The sequence below is a fragment of the Henckelia pumila genome, unplaced genomic scaffold (genome assembly GCF_033568475.1).
Source record: "Henckelia pumila isolate YLH828 unplaced genomic scaffold, ASM3356847v2 CTG_461:::fragment_3, whole genome shotgun sequence".
Taxonomy (NCBI): domain Eukaryota; kingdom Viridiplantae; phylum Streptophyta; class Magnoliopsida; order Lamiales; family Gesneriaceae; genus Henckelia; species Henckelia pumila.
The window spans coordinates 14191714-14211060 of NW_027331831.1; the positions used below are offsets into that span (position 1 = coordinate 14191714).

General features: G+C 35.6%; 4 protein-coding genes across 8 annotated transcripts; 3 read left to right on the plus strand and 1 right to left on the minus strand.

The window, feature by feature from the left end:
• Positions 1–415: 415 nt before the first annotated feature.
• LOC140871278 (uncharacterized) lies at positions 416–6343 on the plus strand. Of its 2 annotated transcripts, none has more exons than XM_073273714.1 (7): positions 416–1190; positions 1707–1809; positions 1915–1980; positions 3426–3599; positions 3692–3788; positions 5870–6011; positions 6107–6343. In XM_073273714.1, exons 1-6 carry the CDS (start codon positions 611–613, stop codon positions 5993–5995), a joined length of 1146 nt encoding a protein of 381 aa, XP_073129815.1. In that variant the 5' UTR covers positions 416–610; the 3' UTR covers positions 5996–6011; positions 6107–6343. The 2 variants fall into 2 exon arrangements, with proteins under 2 accessions (XP_073129815.1, XP_073129816.1); XM_073273715.1 differs by having other exon boundaries at positions 6110–6343.
• Positions 6344–7386: 1043 nt separating this feature from the next.
• Positions 7387–15974, plus strand: LOC140871276 (tRNase Z TRZ2, chloroplastic). 4 transcript variants are annotated; one of them, XM_073273710.1, is made up of 15 exons: positions 7387–7813; positions 8421–8583; positions 8663–8733; positions 8835–8930; positions 9018–9131; positions 9412–9480; positions 9664–9738; positions 10269–10357; positions 12862–12936; positions 13663–13731; positions 13853–14587; positions 14678–14846; positions 14928–15429; positions 15505–15594; positions 15885–15958. In XM_073273710.1, exons 1-10 carry the CDS (start codon positions 7424–7426, stop codon positions 13688–13690), a joined length of 1170 nt encoding a protein of 389 aa, XP_073129811.1. In that variant the 5' UTR covers positions 7387–7423; the 3' UTR covers positions 13691–13731; positions 13853–14587; positions 14678–14846; positions 14928–15429; positions 15505–15594; positions 15885–15958. The 4 variants fall into 4 exon arrangements, with proteins under 4 accessions (XP_073129811.1, XP_073129812.1, XP_073129813.1 ...); XM_073273711.1 differs by lacking the exon at positions 15505–15594 and having other exon boundaries at positions 15885–15974; XM_073273713.1 differs by lacking the exon at positions 12862–12936 and having other exon boundaries at positions 7388–7813.
• LOC140871279 (uncharacterized) lies at positions 11125–12333 on the minus strand. The gene has a single exon (XM_073273716.1). It carries the CDS (start codon positions 11713–11715, stop codon positions 11233–11235), a length of 483 nt encoding a protein of 160 aa, XP_073129817.1. The 5' UTR covers positions 11716–12333; the 3' UTR covers positions 11125–11232.
• Positions 15204–17861, plus strand: LOC140872040 (uncharacterized). The gene is made up of 9 exons (XM_073274776.1): positions 15204–15429; positions 15505–15594; positions 15885–15974; positions 16057–16176; positions 16405–16584; positions 16672–16937; positions 17016–17473; positions 17581–17617; positions 17763–17861. The coding sequence occupies exons 1-9, from the start codon at positions 15204–15206 to the stop codon at positions 17781–17783; spliced, it is 1488 nt and encodes a 495-aa protein (XP_073130877.1). The 3' UTR covers positions 17784–17861.
• Positions 17862–19347: the final 1486 nt, after the last annotated feature.

Genomic DNA, 19347 nt, shown 5'->3' on the forward strand with positions numbered 1-19347 from the left:
ATATCATCCTTGGGTAAATACTCAAATGTATAAACACACAAACAAGACCGTGGAATTAATTTAATGGTTTTTAATTTTGAGCAGATCTCTTATGTTTGTGAGTGATTCCATCCATGTCTATTATAAAAAGTAATATTTTTGATATAAAAATAATTAATTTTTCATGAATCGAGTGGTCGGATTATATGTGCGTCTAAAAAAATTAACCCCTGAGACTATTTAATAAGGTTTTTGTGTTTAATTATTTGAGTTTAAGAAATAAAATGAACATGAATTAATAGCTTTTAATTGCTTGAGTTTAAGGAAAAAATTAACATTAATTACCCATCCGTATCAGTCTAATCTAATCTTTCTGAGGAATATATATATTATATATTATATATATATGAAATACACAGACGCATATTATTCGTTCTTCATTTTCCACAGTAATTCCTTGCGAAGAGTCCAACTATATTAGATCTGCCATCTTCAAATTTTTTCATTTCTTGTGGCAAGAGATCGAAGCAAAAGAGTTCATTGAATCCGTCTGCATTCTTAATTCATATACAGTTTGAATTCATACAGAGTTGTGTTTTTGCACTTTTCTCTCTCGATTTTATATGTGGAAATGGGAAAAGTATCAGTGATAATCTATGTTGCTGTTGGGATATTTCTACTGCTTCTCATCTCTCGCTCCTCCAACAACAGCAAGTCCCACGGCCAACGCCACCGTCACCGCCGCCTCAAAGTCCGTTCCAACTTCACCTTCGACCCACCAGTCGACCCGCACCAACATAACGAACGAGCTGCCGCCTTTGACCCGCTTGTTGCTGAAATCGAGAGGAAGAGAGAGGACAAGGAATGGGAGCATCATTACTTTCAAACCCACCACTCTGAATTGCATATGGATTCCGCGGTGGGCCACGAGCCTCAGCCGGAGTGGGAGGATTTCATGGATGCTGAGGATTATGTGAATGATGAGGAACGGTTCAATGTGACTAATAGGCTGGTGCTCCTGTTCCCAAAGATTGATGTGGACCCTGTTGATGGGTATGTCACCGAAAGCGAGTTGACTCAGTGGAACCTGCAGCAGAGTATGAAAGAGGTGTTGCATCGAACTCAGAGGGAGATTGAAACTCATGACAAAAATAAAGATGGTTTTGTGTCTTTTGCTGAATATGAGCCACCCAACTGGGTCAAGAACTCTGGTGAATGTTATTATATATATAATTTTTTGGCATTTAGATGGAAGGATTTATATTATGGATATGGATTCTCTTTGGTTGACATTAGATTCATAGCACATCAAAAAGATTCCTTAAAAATTGTTGCTTTTCTTGAATCTTTGAATGGTGTTGGCGTTTCAAAGCCATGGATCAATGAAGGATTTCGAGATCCTAGACTTGGGAGATCCAATGTTGCTAAGCTACATTGAAACATTTTTATTATGCAAAACATATCCAGTCTGTTTCCGAACGTGTTTGATGGGGGGTTTGGTTGTGTCCTTGGTATGGTAATCTGTATTAGACATGCAGGGCGAATTGAAGGATCTTTGTTGTAGGTTAGCTGGCAAAGAGTAAGAATAAGCAAGTTAATAGATCTTCACTATGATTTCATGTGGTCTTTTTAGGCTATTTCGATGAGAAGTGAGAACCTCCTTCACTCAAGTTGTTGGGTACTCGGGTAATGTGGTTGATAGTTCCCTTCCTTTTGTATTGCTTCAGGTAATGATTCATTTGGATATGATATGGGATGGTGGAAAGAAGAACATTTTAATGCATCTGATGCCGATGGAGATGGTCTTCTGAATATCACAGAGTTTAATGAGTACGTTTCAGTTTTCCAGAAATTTTCTATGGGAGATTTAAATTATTTGCCTTTCTTGTCTTAAGTTCTCTTCATTAACTAATTCTATTTTCTGTTTGATTTTAGCTTTCTTCATCCAGCTGACACTAAGAATCCCAAGTTGCTTCAGTGGTTGTGCAGAGAGGAGATAAGGTGCTGACTCATTATCTTATTGGGGTGCTTTTGTTCTTAGTAGCTTACCAAGTGCTTAACCTTTCATTTTCTGAAAGATTGTAGCGAATAACTAAGTCTCTTTAATTTCCCTCATTTCTTGTGTCGATCTATTGTCAAATCTCACTTGCTTCATGGCCCAAGAGTGACCTTGCTTATTGCCCAAAGGAGTCGATTACGTTATTTGGTACTTAAAAATAACATGTTGTTTGAATATCAAACCATTTGTCCACTTCTGATTAACTTGAACAACCTCTATATCTAGTGATATTCTAAACAGTCTCAGAGCAGGAGGCTCTGAGAGTGCATTGATGGCATTCTTAATATGAACTCACTGGTCTTGGGTACTTATTCCCGGGTATTTATTGCCAAATAGCGCAATCGATATATGATTCCGGACCACTTTTTCTACCTCTCCGTCCTTTATCGATTAGCTTTCAGTTAGCATAAATTTTGGGATTTCTTGTATTCTATCAAGCTTTGTTGATGTACCATGTCTACTTGTACTGAATCATGGAAGTGTTTATCTGTTGTTCAGACTTTAGTATTGCTGTTGTCATGATTGAAAATTTATGATGAAATTCCTTATCTTCTTCTGGTTGTCATTTGCATTCAAACAATGCATTCTTTTGCTCTGTGCTTCTATCTGATCCGAACACTTTACTCTTTATCAATCAACATTAATCAATTTTCCGTGTCCAAACTCAGAAATTTTAACCATTCTTATTTAGTGTGTGATATGAAATATGGCTTACTGGTATAATCTCAACCATGTACATATGCATATATGGAAGTGGTGTTAGTTCAGTTCTTGTTTATTTGATCAATGTTAATGTTACTTCCTATCTGCATCTCTTTAACCGAGCTTAACATAAATTACTCGATACTTGAGAGTTCGTATGATTCTCAACTCAGAAGTGACGTTGTTGCAATATATTGATCAGCTAATATATTGTGATTAGTTAGTCACTAAATGTAAAAATTATGTTCACAAGTTCAAAAAGGATTTGCTTTTTGGAACTGCTCTGGAGTTACTGAATTTCATGGTTCACATTTATTTTCGGATTGTCTTTATGATATTATTATATTTGAACTTGGAAGTTTGAGAGATGACTATACATATGTCTTAAGATTCGATGTATCAGTTGATGGGCTTTTTATTTCCTTTACATATACAGGAGTTCAATTTATCAAGACGTTTTACCTCCTACCTAATTTTGGAAGTGAAATTATTTTACTTCTTCAATTGTCAACAATCAAAATATTTAATCATTACAAATGATGTTCGCTTTTATGATTTTATAAACGACATCCGGCAATGCTTTTTTGGTCATTATCTGCAATTCTGTATGTACTTGTATGATGAACTCATTTTGATCTACCAACTGCTCGTTAACTTGTACACTCTTCATTATTTTCAATTTCAGGGAGAGAGATAGTGATAAAGATGGAAAAGTTAACTTCAAAGAGTTTTTCCATGGGCTCTTTGACATGGTTAGAAATTATGATGAAGAGGGTCATAATTCTTCTCATGTCTCTGATGATCCAGATGACTCCCCCGCTAAAAAATTGTTTTCGCAGCTTGACAAAGATGGGGATGGGTAAGCACTGCAATCTCTCTTTGAACTGGTGGACGGATCATTTTAAATGCTTGTTGAACTATGAAACTAACCCAAATGTTATTCATGCTTAGATACTTATCTGATGTAGAATTGCTACCCCTTATTGGAAAGCTTCACCCGTCAGAACAGTACTATGCTAAACAGCAGTCTGAGTACATAATGCAGCAGGTACACATATTTTAGTATTTTATGTTTAATGAGTTCAATTGTGAAGAAATGTTTAAGGCATGTTGGCAATGTGCGGGGTGTATGTCACGATGCTTAGAACTCTTATGAGTTGGTGCTGGGACGTAGAGAAATAGATAATCATGTAGATAATAGATAATAAACATTTGTTGTAATGATGGCAGATACAGCTTGAACATAGCTGAGTTCGATTGTCCTATGCGGATTTGTGGTAGGAGACAAAAATCACGAACTCTTTGTTGTTTTGTGGTCTGAGCGTTAATAGTGTAGATGATGTGGTCTTTTTGAAATGGTTGGTGGCTCTTGTGCTATTTTAATCACATGTCTGAGCCTTTTGAGGTTAGCTTTGTGACAGCAAAGAATTACGAAATCAAACAAATAAAGATGAAGCTGTTGAGTTCCAACTTATAGTTAGAGCTTCTCTTGTAGTCTTTGAACTTGATGGATTAGAAAGGGAACATTGGGCTGGGCGCCAGGATTAACTTTTTCAAACACAAGTGTTTTACTGATTGAAGTAAAAATGCCCACACTCTTATAAAAAAAAAGTAAAAATGCCCACACACTCTATTAGTTTGTGAGTGCTTTAAGATGAGAGGCATATTTCCAAGTTGCGAATGTATGAAATTTTTACAACATATGAGGTAGAGTAATAGGCTACTTTAGATGGAATTTATTAGTGTTTGAAAGTGGCGACTGTATCAAAAAGTTCTTATGAGAGAAGTAAGTATGACTGAAATGGCACGGGACGGAACTAACTTAAGCCCTAATAGAATCCTGTCCAGCCCCTTCTCCACCTTCCACCATTATTTCACCACCTTCAAGGTTATTTTTCATCAATCTTCCTAGCCACATTCTTCTCCCCGTTTGTCATTCCTCACTCATGTGAATCTTGATGCATGCTATGAATTTTTCAATAACTAGTCATGTTTGATTTCTCCTCTGATTAAAATAAAGGCTCACTGGAAATATATTTCACTGCCTAAATAGTTTTTATCAAGTTTACTTCAAGAGTCTTTTAAGTTAACTAAATTTAGACATGGTTTTCTAAGTATTTTTTTTTTGCAAAAACATCATGATTAATTTAGTGTTTCACATAAAAAAATCTTGAAGATGTGTCTGCAATTTACTTAATGTCATGAGCTTTGTACTTTTTAATTTACGAACTGATGTTTATCTTGTGCAATTTTACCTGAACCTTTTGATAATTTCTTGTGGACTTTTCTCTTTGTTATGTCATCTAAAAGTTTTTGACCTAGCAAACTATACATAAAATTTATATGCTCCCATGAGACAACCAACCAAAATAAGCTCGGCCTTTTGAAATTATCACTGAGAACAGTTCACAGCGCAATAATATATCTCAAATTGTGGGCATGCAGCTTTCATATTGATCATTATCAAGTTCAATCCTGTCCTCAAATAGACATTGGTTTTCAACATTCCGTAGCTCTAGCGTTGTAAATGGCAGTAGAAGGTGGAGTCGATGGCCGCCTACCGCCTAGGCGGCCACCTCGACCGCCATTTAAAACACTGCATAGCTCTGATTTTAAAGCAACCTCCTGTGTAAGGTTCATCCTATCCCTTCTGTAATTTCTCCCCAAGTTAGAAGACTCAAACTTTGCTAAAAACTGCACAAGTATCTTGTATCTTTTCATTCTTTGGAACCTAGCCGGTAGTACGAGGATCATTCTACTCTACTCAAAGTTTGGGCCAGAATGTTGGAGTGTGGATTATGTTTGGCAGCCTTGAGGCATTTAGTTGACCAAGAGGAGGAGGTTTTAGTGATTTTTTTTTGGCGAGGGCATGGACAAGATTTGTCAACATGTTTTTGAAGCCTCGAACTAGTTGATTGGTTACACGGTTATTCCGGCGTAATTTGGCCATTGTGCTTGCCCTGTCACCCGCCCATATTAAGTTCATGAATACAAAGATTAACATAGTATATGTCACAGACTTTAAACTGCATTCCAAAAATGCTGCCCTGAGATTAAATTTATTGTGTTCATTGATGTATGCCCATGGATGTAGTCGTGGTTGTTGATGATTCAATGCTTATTTTGCAGGCTGATGCAGACAAGGATGGACGTCTTACGTTGGCTGAGATGATCGACCACCCATATGTTTTTTACAGTGCCGTGTTCAACGATGATGAAGATAGCGATTATGATTACCACGACGAATTTCGCTAACATTCACAACAGACAGGTGAAGAAACCTGTGAATGATTTAAGGTTTTTGGTTTGATACCTGGAAGGGTTCCTTGTATATTTAGACTTACAATATTTGCTCTGTGTTTGCAGCAGACACAGATAATAGGCGGAACAAGTGCAGACAACAGACAATTTACCTTCACAACATTTTATTTTATTCAATAAATACTTTTACCTTTATTTTCTAGCCTAAAATTTTCACTGTACATCATTGATTTTTGTGGCCTCGAGTTTGGATAATTTTTCGTTTAAATTATATTTTTGTAGAGTGAACAGATAGACTGATATTCACTAGACAATAGTTCGTATTGTATTTTTATTCTTTCTTTTTCTATGAGTATAATTTAAAATTTGAAATCAAATGCTACACATTTCTAACATTTCATCTCACATTTATGTATTTATTTATTTTTATTTTTTGTAAAGACAATGACTCATGATCTCATCTCACAAGCAGATTATACAATATATATTTGATATAATTGCTAAATTATTAATACAAAAATATACTCACTTTCTATACAAATCAACATTTTTTTAAAAATAATTGCATCTTTATTTATAGTATATTATACGCACGACGGTTTTACAAATTGTACAACATAATTTCAAATATTTTCATTACTAATTGTTGTTAGTCCAAATATTAACTCAACTCCAACAACGATCAGATAGTATTTAGTAGAGCTTTTAGGAAGCACTTTTCAGCTTTTCTTTAACAAAATTTTGAAATTTTGTTAAATATTGTTAAGAAAAAGCTGAGAAGTGTTTTCTATAAGCTCTCCCAATCACTACTTTAGTCGTAAAAAAAAATTGTTCAATAGCATGAGGTTAGTATTATATATGACTGTTGTATACATACCCTATATAACCCCAAAAAAGACCAAATTAAAAATAAGATATTTAGGAAAATAAGTTGTTTGAATGATAGCATATGTCAATGCTCAAACCGAGAACCTTACAACAATCTATTATATTACAAAATCAAACTGAATTGAATTAAGGTAATGTTTGCAACCACTAAAAATAAGTGATTATGAAGTTTTTCTTAACAAATTTGTGGGGAAAAAAACTCCATAATCACTTATTTTTAGATGTTGTAAACACTACCAAAATCATATCCGAAACCGAAATTAAATTGAATTTGGATAAAATAAAACTAAACCGACCACAATATGTTACACATACCTAAACTAAATATATAAAATATTTTGCTAAAATAAATATATTTTGAAATAATGTTTTTATTTTTATTACATTTGAGAGTATATTGTTGAGTTTGCTTACTCCCTTTTTTTAATAAATTATTTTGATTTAATAAAGTTTGAATTTGTAGCTTCCCCAAAGTATATAAAAAGGGGAGACTTCATTCTCCACTGTCAGCAGTCAGCACCCCATCCGACAACAATGCAATTCATATCATCACCCAACATCTCCACCCCAAAATTGCTGAATTTGCATCCATTTTTTCACCAGCCAGCAAGTTACCACAAATGCAATAATCCCATTCAAATTCGTGGTGTAAATGCGGTGGTGAATGAAGGAGGGAGTGAGTCAGGTTTTTTGTCAGCAATCGGGCGTGCAATAGAGGAACAAGAGTACAGGAAGGCGAGGGCTGAGGTGAACAGAAAAGGGTTCGATTTAGAAGGCTATTCGATTGAAGGGCTGTCGGTTGGTGGGCAGGAAACATGCGTTATTGTGCCTGAGTTGAAGTCCGCTTTCGATATTGGGAGGTGCCCTTTGAGGGCCGTTCACCAGAACTTTCTCTTTATCACCCACGCTCATCTTGACCACATCGTATGCTTTGCTTTGCTATCCTCTTTTCACTTTTTTGTTGCATTTTTTTGTAGTACTGATGCAAAGGTTGTGCTTTCTGACTTGCCACTTTCAATAGTTTATCGGTATTCATTATGGTTATCTATGCTCTGCTGCTGTTTCTTGATATTGTAATGGAGTTGGAACAGCCGGCCCCGAGGCCGTTTCTTGAAATATTTTGAAATGTGCAAGTGATAACTACAGATAATGCTTACTAGTCTCGATTTGGCATGTGGTAGTATTGTGATTTGAAGTTACTAGGTACATTTTGATTTACTTTGTTACTATCGGTGTGAACTTTAAGAGGAGTAATATATATATTTGATGTCTGTGCGATCCACTTCTCCATGATCGATCATTTCAGGCTAAATGTGTCATTTGGTGATGAATATGTCTCACAACAGTAGAATATCTCATGTAATCTGGAAAGTGGAAAATTCCTAGATGGCTGTACTGGAATCTGGATGGATAATCTTGTGGGTAGCTTCTATATGTGGTCCGCGTTCTAGACTTCCATGATTTTGCACTAGTTTACTTGGTTATACCTAGAAGTTAGAAGTCAGTCATGTTGATGTATGTACTGATTCAGGGTGGACTCCCAATGTATGTGGCGACTCGTGGTCTATACAGTTTAAAACCTCCAACCATATTTGTGCCTCCTTGCATAAAGGAGGAAGTCGAGCAGCTCTTTGAGATTCACAGGAACATGGGCCAGGTGGAACTGAACCTGGATTTGGTAGCTTTGGATGTAGGTAATTCGGTTACCTACCTCGATTTTTCATGTGCAATTTGTACATCTCATGCTTAACAGAATCTGAAAATGTTGAGTAGGTGAAACATATGAAATGCGGAATGATCTTGTTGTGAGACCGTTTGAAACCCAACATGTTATTGCCAGCCAGGTATATCCACCAAAAAAGGAACCTTTCTTCAGTTACTATAGTGGAGAATTTATATCCTAGTACCTCTTTTATCCTTGTGTTTTATGGTTATATTTTTGTAGGGATATGTCATCTACTCAGTCAGGAAGAAGCTAAGAAAGCAGTACGCGCATTTGAAGGGAAAAGAAATTGAGAAACGGAAGAAGTCGGGAGTTGAGGTTAGCGAACTACTATTTCACTAGCTCATACTGATGTTGTATCTGGTTGAAGTTTTAGTGAGAGTCATAAACATGTTCCTTTGTCAGATTACAGATACTATCTTGTGCCCCGAGGTTGCCTTCACAGGAGATACGACATCAGACTTTTTTCTTGATCCTCGTAGCGCAGATGCCTTGCGTGCCAAAATTCTCATAACCGAGGTAAATAGTCTTAATCCCAGCAACCGCGGAAATGCATGAACTTGTCCTTTTTTTCTTTTGCGGTTTCATCAATTTTTTGCATTTTCATTATGCCTTCATTTCATCCTATTGCGTGTCTTTGTTGAGGTTTTGAATATTCTCGGTAAATGTCACCAAAATATAAATTACAGATCAAGCTATGATATGATCTTGTCAACAGTGCTGTGCTAACAAACTTCTCGACTTTTATGGAAAAATTGAGCCCCAAGTTTTTCACTGGTAAATGTTTCTCTATGGGCAGGCAACGTTTTTGGATGAGAATGTCAGTGTTCAACATGCACGAGAACATGGACATACCCATTTGTACGAGGTACTTGAATCACTCTCATATTTTCCCTGAAAATCTTTGCTGCTCTTTTGTTCCATTCAATCAGAACCTTTCTGTGGCATGAGAAGGCTTATTTTCTCTCCCGAAACTTTAGCTATAAAATTATGCAGCCTTTAAAAAGGCATGTATACATTGATGCCAAGATCTGATTATTGGAAAGTGCAGATCATGGAACACGCGGAATGGATTCGGAACAAAGCCTTGGTGTTGACTCATTTCTCATCTCGCTACCATATCGAGGTAATCATGCAAATAGGTCATCTTTAAACATCACCCTTCAATCGCTTGAACAATGTGGAAAAGACACATATCTACGTTAGTTAAACGTTATTCCTGCTAAGTAGCAAACATCAGAAATCACTTTCTCCAAATGGTAAGAGCCTGTGAGAACTGAGAACTGAGAAATGTGATCCAACAATAATATTTATACTAACACACCCTTCACGGATCACAATAATATTTATACTAACACACCCTTCACGTCCAAAAGACCAAAACTGATAGCAGGAAATATACGTGAAATAAATGTTCAAGATATATACATGAATATTAAGTGGATAAATTACGCGACAATATCATCCAAGATCAACTTGATGGAATATACGAGGTTTTTATACACCAAGAATTTGTGTTCCTTGATGTCATAATACAAAACAAAAGTTCAAGCTGATGGGAGATTGTCAATGATAACATTTACATTGTCACAGCAAGTTAACAAAAATTTAAGATTCTTTACGTTCTTATTATGATGATCTCCTTGTATTTCATAGGATATACGTCAAGCAGTGGCGAAATTGCAGACCAAGGTGTCGGCTAAAGTGGTTGGCCTAACCGAAGGCTTTAAATCAATGTACACTAGGTAACCATGTTTACAGCCAGATTTTGTAGGCTTTGTAATTTGGCTTCTGTAGTTGATACAATACTGTGTAGGAACATTTTATTTGACGATAATTTGCGAGTTCGATATCCAGATGTTGTGGCAGGGAAATGCTGGTTTCTAACATGGCTTGGCATTGTCAATATAGTTATTTTTGTTGTACCCTTTCTGTTTCATTTCGTGAAATCATGAAGGCCATCAACAGAGGTACAGGGTTGCATACTAAGGTGGATTATTTTATATTATAACGATTTACAATATATTCTCCCCCAGTTGAACTGAAGATAGTCACGACACAATTCGGGTCCAGACTCGAGAAGCTCCACAAGAAAAATAGCACATAAAATTTAATTTTTCCGAATTTAAGAGGATCAAGGCCCCATCCCCACCCCGCCAGTTCCACTCTTGCTCTAGGTTGTTATCTAGTCCTCGAGCATTGGCAACGCCATTTGGGATGCAGCAAGCTACAAGCAGGCGTCTACGAAACGAGCTCTCGACTCGATTCGTGGCACCCCTTCCTTGACTCAAGGGAGAGTAAAGCATGGACTTAATCCAAAAGGCAGGCTCTTCTTCTACAAATTCATAAACTAAAGGAACTTTCTCACTTGCCAAGAGAGTAACAAAAACATACATTACAAGATTCAACCTCTTCCATCTCTTCGATCCAGATAAAAGTCGATCGCTAAAATTGGTTTTAAGGCTCTTCCAGCTCAGATATGGTTGATAATCATACCAATGTCAAGAATCGATGGAAAAAGTTTCGTTGCCAATTCATAATATATGATGTACGGGGTAAATTTGACAAACCATCCAAGAATAATCAATCAAATCCATGGTTTTACTGTGTTATTATTCGATCATTTCTTCTTTTTACCTTTCTTTTTGTCGATTTCAACTTCATCATCGGTTTCATTATCGGTTTCATCATCAGATGTTGTGCAAGAAGGATCAAGTCTGGCAGCGTCCACAGCCCATTTGATAACCTTCTCCACTTCATCATCATCGTCGTCGTCACTCTCCTCTTTACTGGTGATCTGGCTCTCGTTGTCGTTGTTGTGAGATGGGATTGATTTCTTCAGCGCCGAAAATCTGGCCAACAGATCATCCTCATCTTTCGACCCATCGATTCTAGCCTCCGACGCGGCGGCGGCGGCTGTTGCTGACGTAGATGTTGAGTTGGGGTTTCGATGGGCTTTGAGGGCCTGGTAGCGGCGATCGAGATCCGGGTCGATGGAGTGTGCGGCGGCGCGTGTGGTGTGGGAATCGAGACTGAGCTTGAGCAGCACGTCGTCCTGCGCCGCTCTCAGCAGCCGCTCCACTTCGTCGTCTTCTCTGCTCATTTCGTACGTATAATATTCACAGTTGTGTTCTTCGTTTGATGGAATTAAATTGGACCAGTGGCGTAAGGATCTACCCTAGGAAAATTTAGACGAATAGCCCTCCTCACAAACTCATTTAAGAAAATAGGCCTTGTACAGAAAATTACTTATTTATCCCTTGCTTAAACGTTTGCTAATGATACAAACTTCTCAATAAGTCATTTTCCTCCTAATTGTCCACCATTTTCTCTTTCCTCTCTGCTCGAACAGCCCCTGCTCTTCGCCCCTCACGCAACGGTATTCTCTTAACTTTCCTCCTCTTCCCTCTTCTTCACCCTGGCGATGGAAAATTTAAATGGGTAGCTTTGGTCAAATTTTGCGATTCCCTCTCCCGTTGCCACACCCAGCCTCCCTTCCCTCTTCCATCCCGCTTCCCCCAACCCCTCTTATCTTAAATCTTCCTCCTGTGTTGCTGCTACGCTCAGCCCTTCTTTTCTTTGGATCAATTGCTACCCTATAGTGATATTGGGATCGAAATTTTTTACACGCAGTCGGTATATGTATGCAGAGGAAGTGTTATTTGAAAATGTAAAGTTGCTTCTTGAAGCTTTTGAATACCTCAGGTTGCCGCCTGCTCTAAAACAAGGTAGATATGCAATTAAATTCAACAATAGCTTACAAATGTATTTATCTATTCATAATACAATAGAAATTATATATTATTGTACATAATTTCTGATGCATTTGGGTATGTAGTTCTTTATTTCGTGAAGCTTCTTTTTATTCTTTAGCATGGTTATATGATATATATGTTGAAATTATTGCATTACTGAATAGTACATATTTTTAGTGAAACATAAATAAATCTGTTGTTTTATTCTGTTAAGAAGCGCTGGCTTTGCTTGAAGAGAATATTTATTAAAGAAGAAGCAACATATCCTTTATGGCACACACAATTTTTTTCGATCAAGATCTTTCTCCTTGAAACTTCCTGTTTATAGAAGAAAAAATATCAGATATGACTGCTCCAAAGACTTGAGTATGTTAGTTTTTGTTAGTAAAATTATTTATTTTGCATATTGCTCTATAAATCACTTGAAATTTTAGCATGTTTAAGTGTTTAATTAATTGATATTAGTAGCTGACTTAACTGATTTTTTTGTTCAGGTTAATCTTCAATCTCAACTATCAGAGGAGAAATATTTTAGCTGCAAGTTTAGCATACATTCCAAATATCAGAAAGTGAGTGAAAGTATATTAGATTGCTTGAACGAGAAAGACATGATATTCATGGTTGAAAAAACACAGTTTGGCAATCTGATTAAGTATGTTGCAGATTTTAATTTATCTAGTCAGATTTTGTGGTTTATGGTGATGATACAAACTTATGTAACTGATGATGATGATGAAATGTGGTTTGTTGTGAATGATAGACCGATAAGATTTTTTAGAATGGAGTATGCATTGATAACAGGGTTGGAATGTTATGATAATTTTCCTGAAGAAGTACTTGAGGTCTCAGATTTTTGTGGTAGATATTTTCATGAAACATTCCAAAATATACCGTTTGTTTTGGAAATATTTTGCTCTTTATTTAATGGTGCATGATATTTATGTGAAATTGGCTAGAAAAACTTATGTGATTGTGATTGTGATTGTGTGAATTACGTTGTTAGATAATTATTACTGTCTTTTATATCTCATTATTCATAATTCATAAAGGTGAAATGGGTATTGATTAGACAGTACCAAACTCAAAGCTGTAAGAGTCTGTCTGTATGCGTGATGAATATTTGGATGGTTTTGATTGTCCTTTGAAATCAATGTAATGCGTTGGTTGTCTTTTAAGATCTTTTTGACTCGATCTTTAGTAGATGAATTTCCTAACTCTTCGACTCAATTTTTTAAAATGAAATATTGAATATCCTCTACCAATTTTGAAATTGATTGTTTTTTTTTTCGATCAAGATCTCTTCTCGTAGAAACTTTTTGCTGATAGAAGAAAGAATATCAGATATGACTGCAGAAAAGACTTGGGTATGTTGGTTTTTGTTATAAAAATTATCTACTTTTTATGTTGCTCTATAAATCACTTGAACATAATTGAGTGTTTAATTAATTGATAGTAGTAGTTGACTTAATTTATTTTTTTGTGCAGGTTGATCTTCAATCTCAACTATCAGAGGAGAATTATTTTAGTTGCAAATTTAGCTTACATTCAAAATATCAGAAAGTAAGTGAGATCATATTAGATTGCTTGAACGATTAGAAAATGATATTTATGGTTGAACAAACACAGTTTGACAATTTGATCAAATATGCTGCAGAATATAATTTATCTAGCCAGATTTTGTGGTTTATGATGATGAGACAAACTAATATAACTGATGATGATGATGAAATGTGGTTTGTTGTGAATGATAAATCAATAAGATTTTCTAGAATGGAGTATGGATTGATAACAGGTTTGGAATGTTCTGATAATTTTCCTAAAGAAGTACTTGAAGTCTCTGATTTTTGTGATAGATATTTTCAAGGCAGAAATAAAGTATCTGTGATGGAAGTTGAAATGAAGTTGAAGGAGTTGAAAAGTATGGATAAGTTGTTGACTATAGAGAGAGTGAAGATGGCTTGTGTGTATTTTGTCAGTGGTGTATTGTGGCCTCTAGCGCCAGTTAAGAATCCGCTAGTCGATAAAAAAATTTTCAACTTGATTGATGATTTTGATGTTTTTAATAAGTATCCTTGGGGTACAATAGCTTTCAGAGGAGCTGTTTTTGATTTAAAGTGTGATTTGAAGAAAAAAAAAATTGCATTGAGCAAAAAGTTGAGAAATGGTAATTGTTCGAACAGTGGAACACATGATATGGTTGGGTTCGTTCACCCGCTAAAGGTAAGTAAAATTTTTTTGTACCTTTTCATTTGTTTCGAACATGATTGATTGCATGTGTTCTTATAATTTTTTAATTGAATTTGAATTTAGATCCTTGCATACGAATGTGTTTGTGGTATTGGGGAGCGTTTTGCGAAACAAAAAAAAAAAAGACAATACATCTCTTCCACGCATGTGCCAATGGACTTCGAACAAATGGTCACAAAAAGGATCTCCTAGATATATTGACATTTTAAATGCATCAAAGAGTGGTAAAAAGGTTTGTGTATTTAGGATATGATTGATTTCTATTAAACAACTTATTTATTTATTTCTAATTTAAAATATGTTAAATTTACAGATTATTAGAAGTATTTTATTACCAACGGATCAAGAATATACCGCTCCTTACATTAGCAATATTTTGATTGAAGATTCCACAGATTCTCATTTGTCATTTGTCAATGCATTGTTGTTGGCGGGAAAATCTGTTTATTGCATTAGGAATTCCGCTCTTTGTGAGACTCTCCAATCCAAAGAAGAAGGCCAAGAACGTAAGATTTGTCCCTAAAATAAGTCAACAAGGTCTTCTAAAATTTGTTCATCCAAGAAAGCACCCGAAATGCAATGTCATTAAATGGAGCGAGATGATGTCCTTGGTTTATCAAATATTGTTGGACAAGTTAAAGCTTTGCAAGAGCACATGGATAAAAATTTTGTGGAGTTGAAAAATATGATATCGAATTTGGATAGCAAGCTCGAACGTGTAATGCAAGTGTTGGACATTTCAAGTTCATCCAAAAGGCGTTTGAGTGAACCAACTTCTGTATCTGCACGATCTAAAAGAAAGAAGGCCCATGCATGTAAGTTTTTTGAAGTTTAGAATGTTGGAGATAATTATGTATTTGATTATAATATTATGATTGTTTGAATTTTAGTTGACCCTGTGACACATTTTTTCAATCAAAGAGTGTCTTTTGATCAAGAGGTGACCGTTGAACCATTCACATCTCTTTTGACACATCTTGGTATATTTTCTTTAACATCCAATTCCTAATATGTTTTTTATTTATTTTAATTACCAATTATTAATTTTTAAAATCATAGATAACATGGTGAAAGAAACAAATTTTGTCGCTCAACACTTTAAAAAAAGATTGAGCCGTGAACAAGTGGTGGTCGATGAAGAAGTGACCAATGAACGAGATGTTATTTTTGATCCACCTCATCTGTTTGATTTTTTTTAAATTTAACTGTTTTCGTAGTTTTAATAATATATTTGTTTTTAGTAATATGATTATGATTAATTGAATTGTAGATGATCCGGTGACGCCTTTTTTAAATGAAGGAGTGATTCTTGGGAAAGAGACAACCGTTAAACCGTTAACATCTCATTTGAAATCTCTCGGTATATTTACTTTTACATTCAAATTGTTGTATGTTTTTTTTAAAAAAATTTAATTATAATTATTTAATTTTTTAAATCATAGATTACACTGTCAAAGAAACAACTTTTGTCGATCGAGACTTGAATGGAGGAGTTAGTCGTGAGCAACTGTTGGTCAATGATGAAGTGACCAATGAACTAGATGTTTTGTTTGATCCACGTCGTATGTTTTATTTTAAAATTTCAATTTAATTATTTTCGTAGTTTTATTTAACCTGATTAATTCGTTTCATCATAAAGGAGCCACCTTCCAATGAGCGACAAAGATTTGGAAAATAGATTATTTTCTACACGCGTTCCAAGAAAAAAAATGGTAATGCGTGCCAATATTCATGAAATTATATATTTGAAACATTTGTTTGTTTGTGTATGATACATTACTTTTTTTTAGCTGTAGTTGAGTCTCAAAAGAATCTTATCTCTGGTTGTGGTGTGAATGAACGAGATGTTGCTACTACGGAGATTTCATTCAAACATGATGATGCAAATGTCATCACAGTTGATGATGATGCAACTATGAATGATCAAACATTACCAAAGGAGACCACACCATCCCTTGCAGTTCAAAAGTGTATGCATTATACTTTGTCATAATTTGTTTGAATTTAAGTTTTGAAGGTATGCATCACTATCTAAAACACTTTCTTTCCATATGTAGATGCTCGAAGGAGTAAAAAATCTCAATTTTGTCGCTCTCCATTTGTACAACTACCTGAGACACCTGTTTTGACTGCACTTGGATATACCGGTCCTTACAACGGTTCATTTGAACCAGTGCAGTGTGTTTCCATCAAGAAAATATTGTCCACTGTCACCAAAGAAGTAAATAGATTACATGATGGATTTAAAGCATGTACATATGGATCATATGGCAAGTCATGGTTTACAGACCTTCTTAATCCGAGGCACTGGCTTGATGAAAGCGTGAGTAGGATATTTTTTTATAGTCGTGTTCTAATAATAATATTTTTTATATATATAATATGATTCCATAACATGCAGCACGTATACGAGAGCATGTATGGATTATCTGTCTTGCAAAAGACATATCCACATTTGGTGAAACAGGATGTTGCCATCATGAGTCCGTATTTCTCTCAAGATATATGTTTTGCATATCGGAATGCTTGTGATGATTTCAGCGATAGCAATTGGAAGAAGTTATTTGGCTACGTTGATGGATATTGTCGTCGTTGGACTTCAGTACCATGGGCAAATGCAAATTCAATATTGATTCCATTGAATTTGCCTATACATTGGGTAGCAGTTGTAGTGAATGTGAAGGATGGAATCATCACTATATTTGATTGCAACCACGGCTGCTACACCGATGCTGAAATGACTGCTTATATTGATCCAGTAGAATATGTGGTTCAACATCTTCTACATTATTGCAAAGTCAAGATTCCTGATATATGGACAGTTGCACGCCCCAAAGATTTCCCGCAAAATATGAGCAGGTATGTATGTTCTTGAATTTTCTGGAATTTTTATTACAAAACATAATTTATCATTTAATTTGATCTCAACATATTTTGTGGGAGTCTAAAATAATTCATTTTTACAGTTCTGATTGCGGTGCATGGATGCTGAAGACTTTTGAGGTGGAGTTGTGATAAGTTTGTTTAGTATGCATTAGTTTATAGTTTTTCATGTTTAGTTTGCATGCATTTAAGTGATTTTTTTGTTAGTTTTATTATCTTATTTTGTTATGTGTTTGATTTGGACTCACTTGGTTTAATTTTGTAGGAATTGAATGAAATATTGTGATTTCTGTGCGTCAATGCGGCCCGCGCGCGAGAAGGAGGCTCGCGCGTGCGCCGAAGGAAGCGACAGAGGGTTCCAGGGAAAGGCGCGCGCGGGCGAGCTCATGTCTCGCGCGCGCGCCGAAGAAAGTTCCAGAGAATGTTAGAGAAGGAGCGCGCGCGCGAGGCATCTCACGCACACGCGCGAGAAGTTTGAAAATCTCTGTTTTATTAAGTGGCGCGCGCGCGATACTGTTTAGGCGCGCGCGCGCGTGTCCGTAACCTAGTTTCTGATTATAAAAATTATTTTGAAGAATTTGGTTGGAGGGGTGATATATATAGAATTTGGAGGCTTTTATTAGGGATTATTTTTGGATCTTTTGAAGTACGGAGAAAGCTTGCGGCGGCTTGGAAGCAAAAGTTCTTCAGTTTTTCCGCTATTTTAGTATTTTGTTTCTTTATGTTTTTAAAACTTGGTATTGAATCATGTTAATTAGTGAGTAGTTTCTTTTCTCGATCAAGGCCACGTGATTGGGTCAGACAGTTTCTGTAAAAAAAACTTGGTTTATTTATTTGAGATCTTCAGACTTATTTGATTTTTATTGATTATCAAATTTATCTTTGTCTTACAAATTTCTTGGCCAGTTATTTGTTTACTTGTTAATCGATTCCAAATCGACAGAGGAAGATTCGAATTCTATCACTTTGATTTTCAACATAGTGTAAAACTGACTAGAAATAGAATTCGGTTTCATTATGCGGTTTAGGGTTTAACTGAATTTTCACAGTGATTATGTATTTAAATTTTGATTAGAATTACGAAAGATTAGTTCATCAAGATTTGAATAGGTTTGACTGTTCTAGAAATAGTCCTTCAAACAAATTAGGAAAATTTCCGTGAATTAAGATTAAGTCTGATATCTTAGATTGATTGCTTGTTGCATGAATTGTCTGGTACCTACGTGTGTCCTTGATCGAGCTTTTCCAAAATAAAAAGTAATTCAAAATTTCCAGCTGCAGTTTAATTTGCGTTTTAATTAATTTGATATTATTGCAATTTTATTATTTTTGTTTAAAATCTGAAATCGTCTTTATTCATTAGTCTAGATTAAGTAGAGATAAATAGGTTTTGGTAATCATATTTTTACAGTCCCTGTGGGTTCGACATCTGGACATTAGTCCACTTTATTATAATTTGACCTGGTGCGCTTGCCAGTAGAATTTATTCATATCGAAAAAGCCGGTCAAGTTTTTGGCGCCGTTGCCGGGGACTGTTTTTTATATCAAAATTTTTATTTCACTTGAGATTAGACATTACTTTCTTTATTAAAATTCTGATTTTAATTTCTTGGTGATCTTCAGGTACCTTCTGTTGTGTATGCATAAGACTCGATCAAGAACATTACTACCACTTGATTTGGAGATCGAGCGCACACTTAGCAGGATCCGAAAAGCTAAGAAATCTTTCAATCTTGAATTAGAATCAGAATCTGAATCTGAAGTAGAGATGGCAGACAACCGTACTGTATGGGATATTATCTGTCCGCCAACTGAAGGTTATGGATCTAGCATAGTTCGCCCCGCTGTTG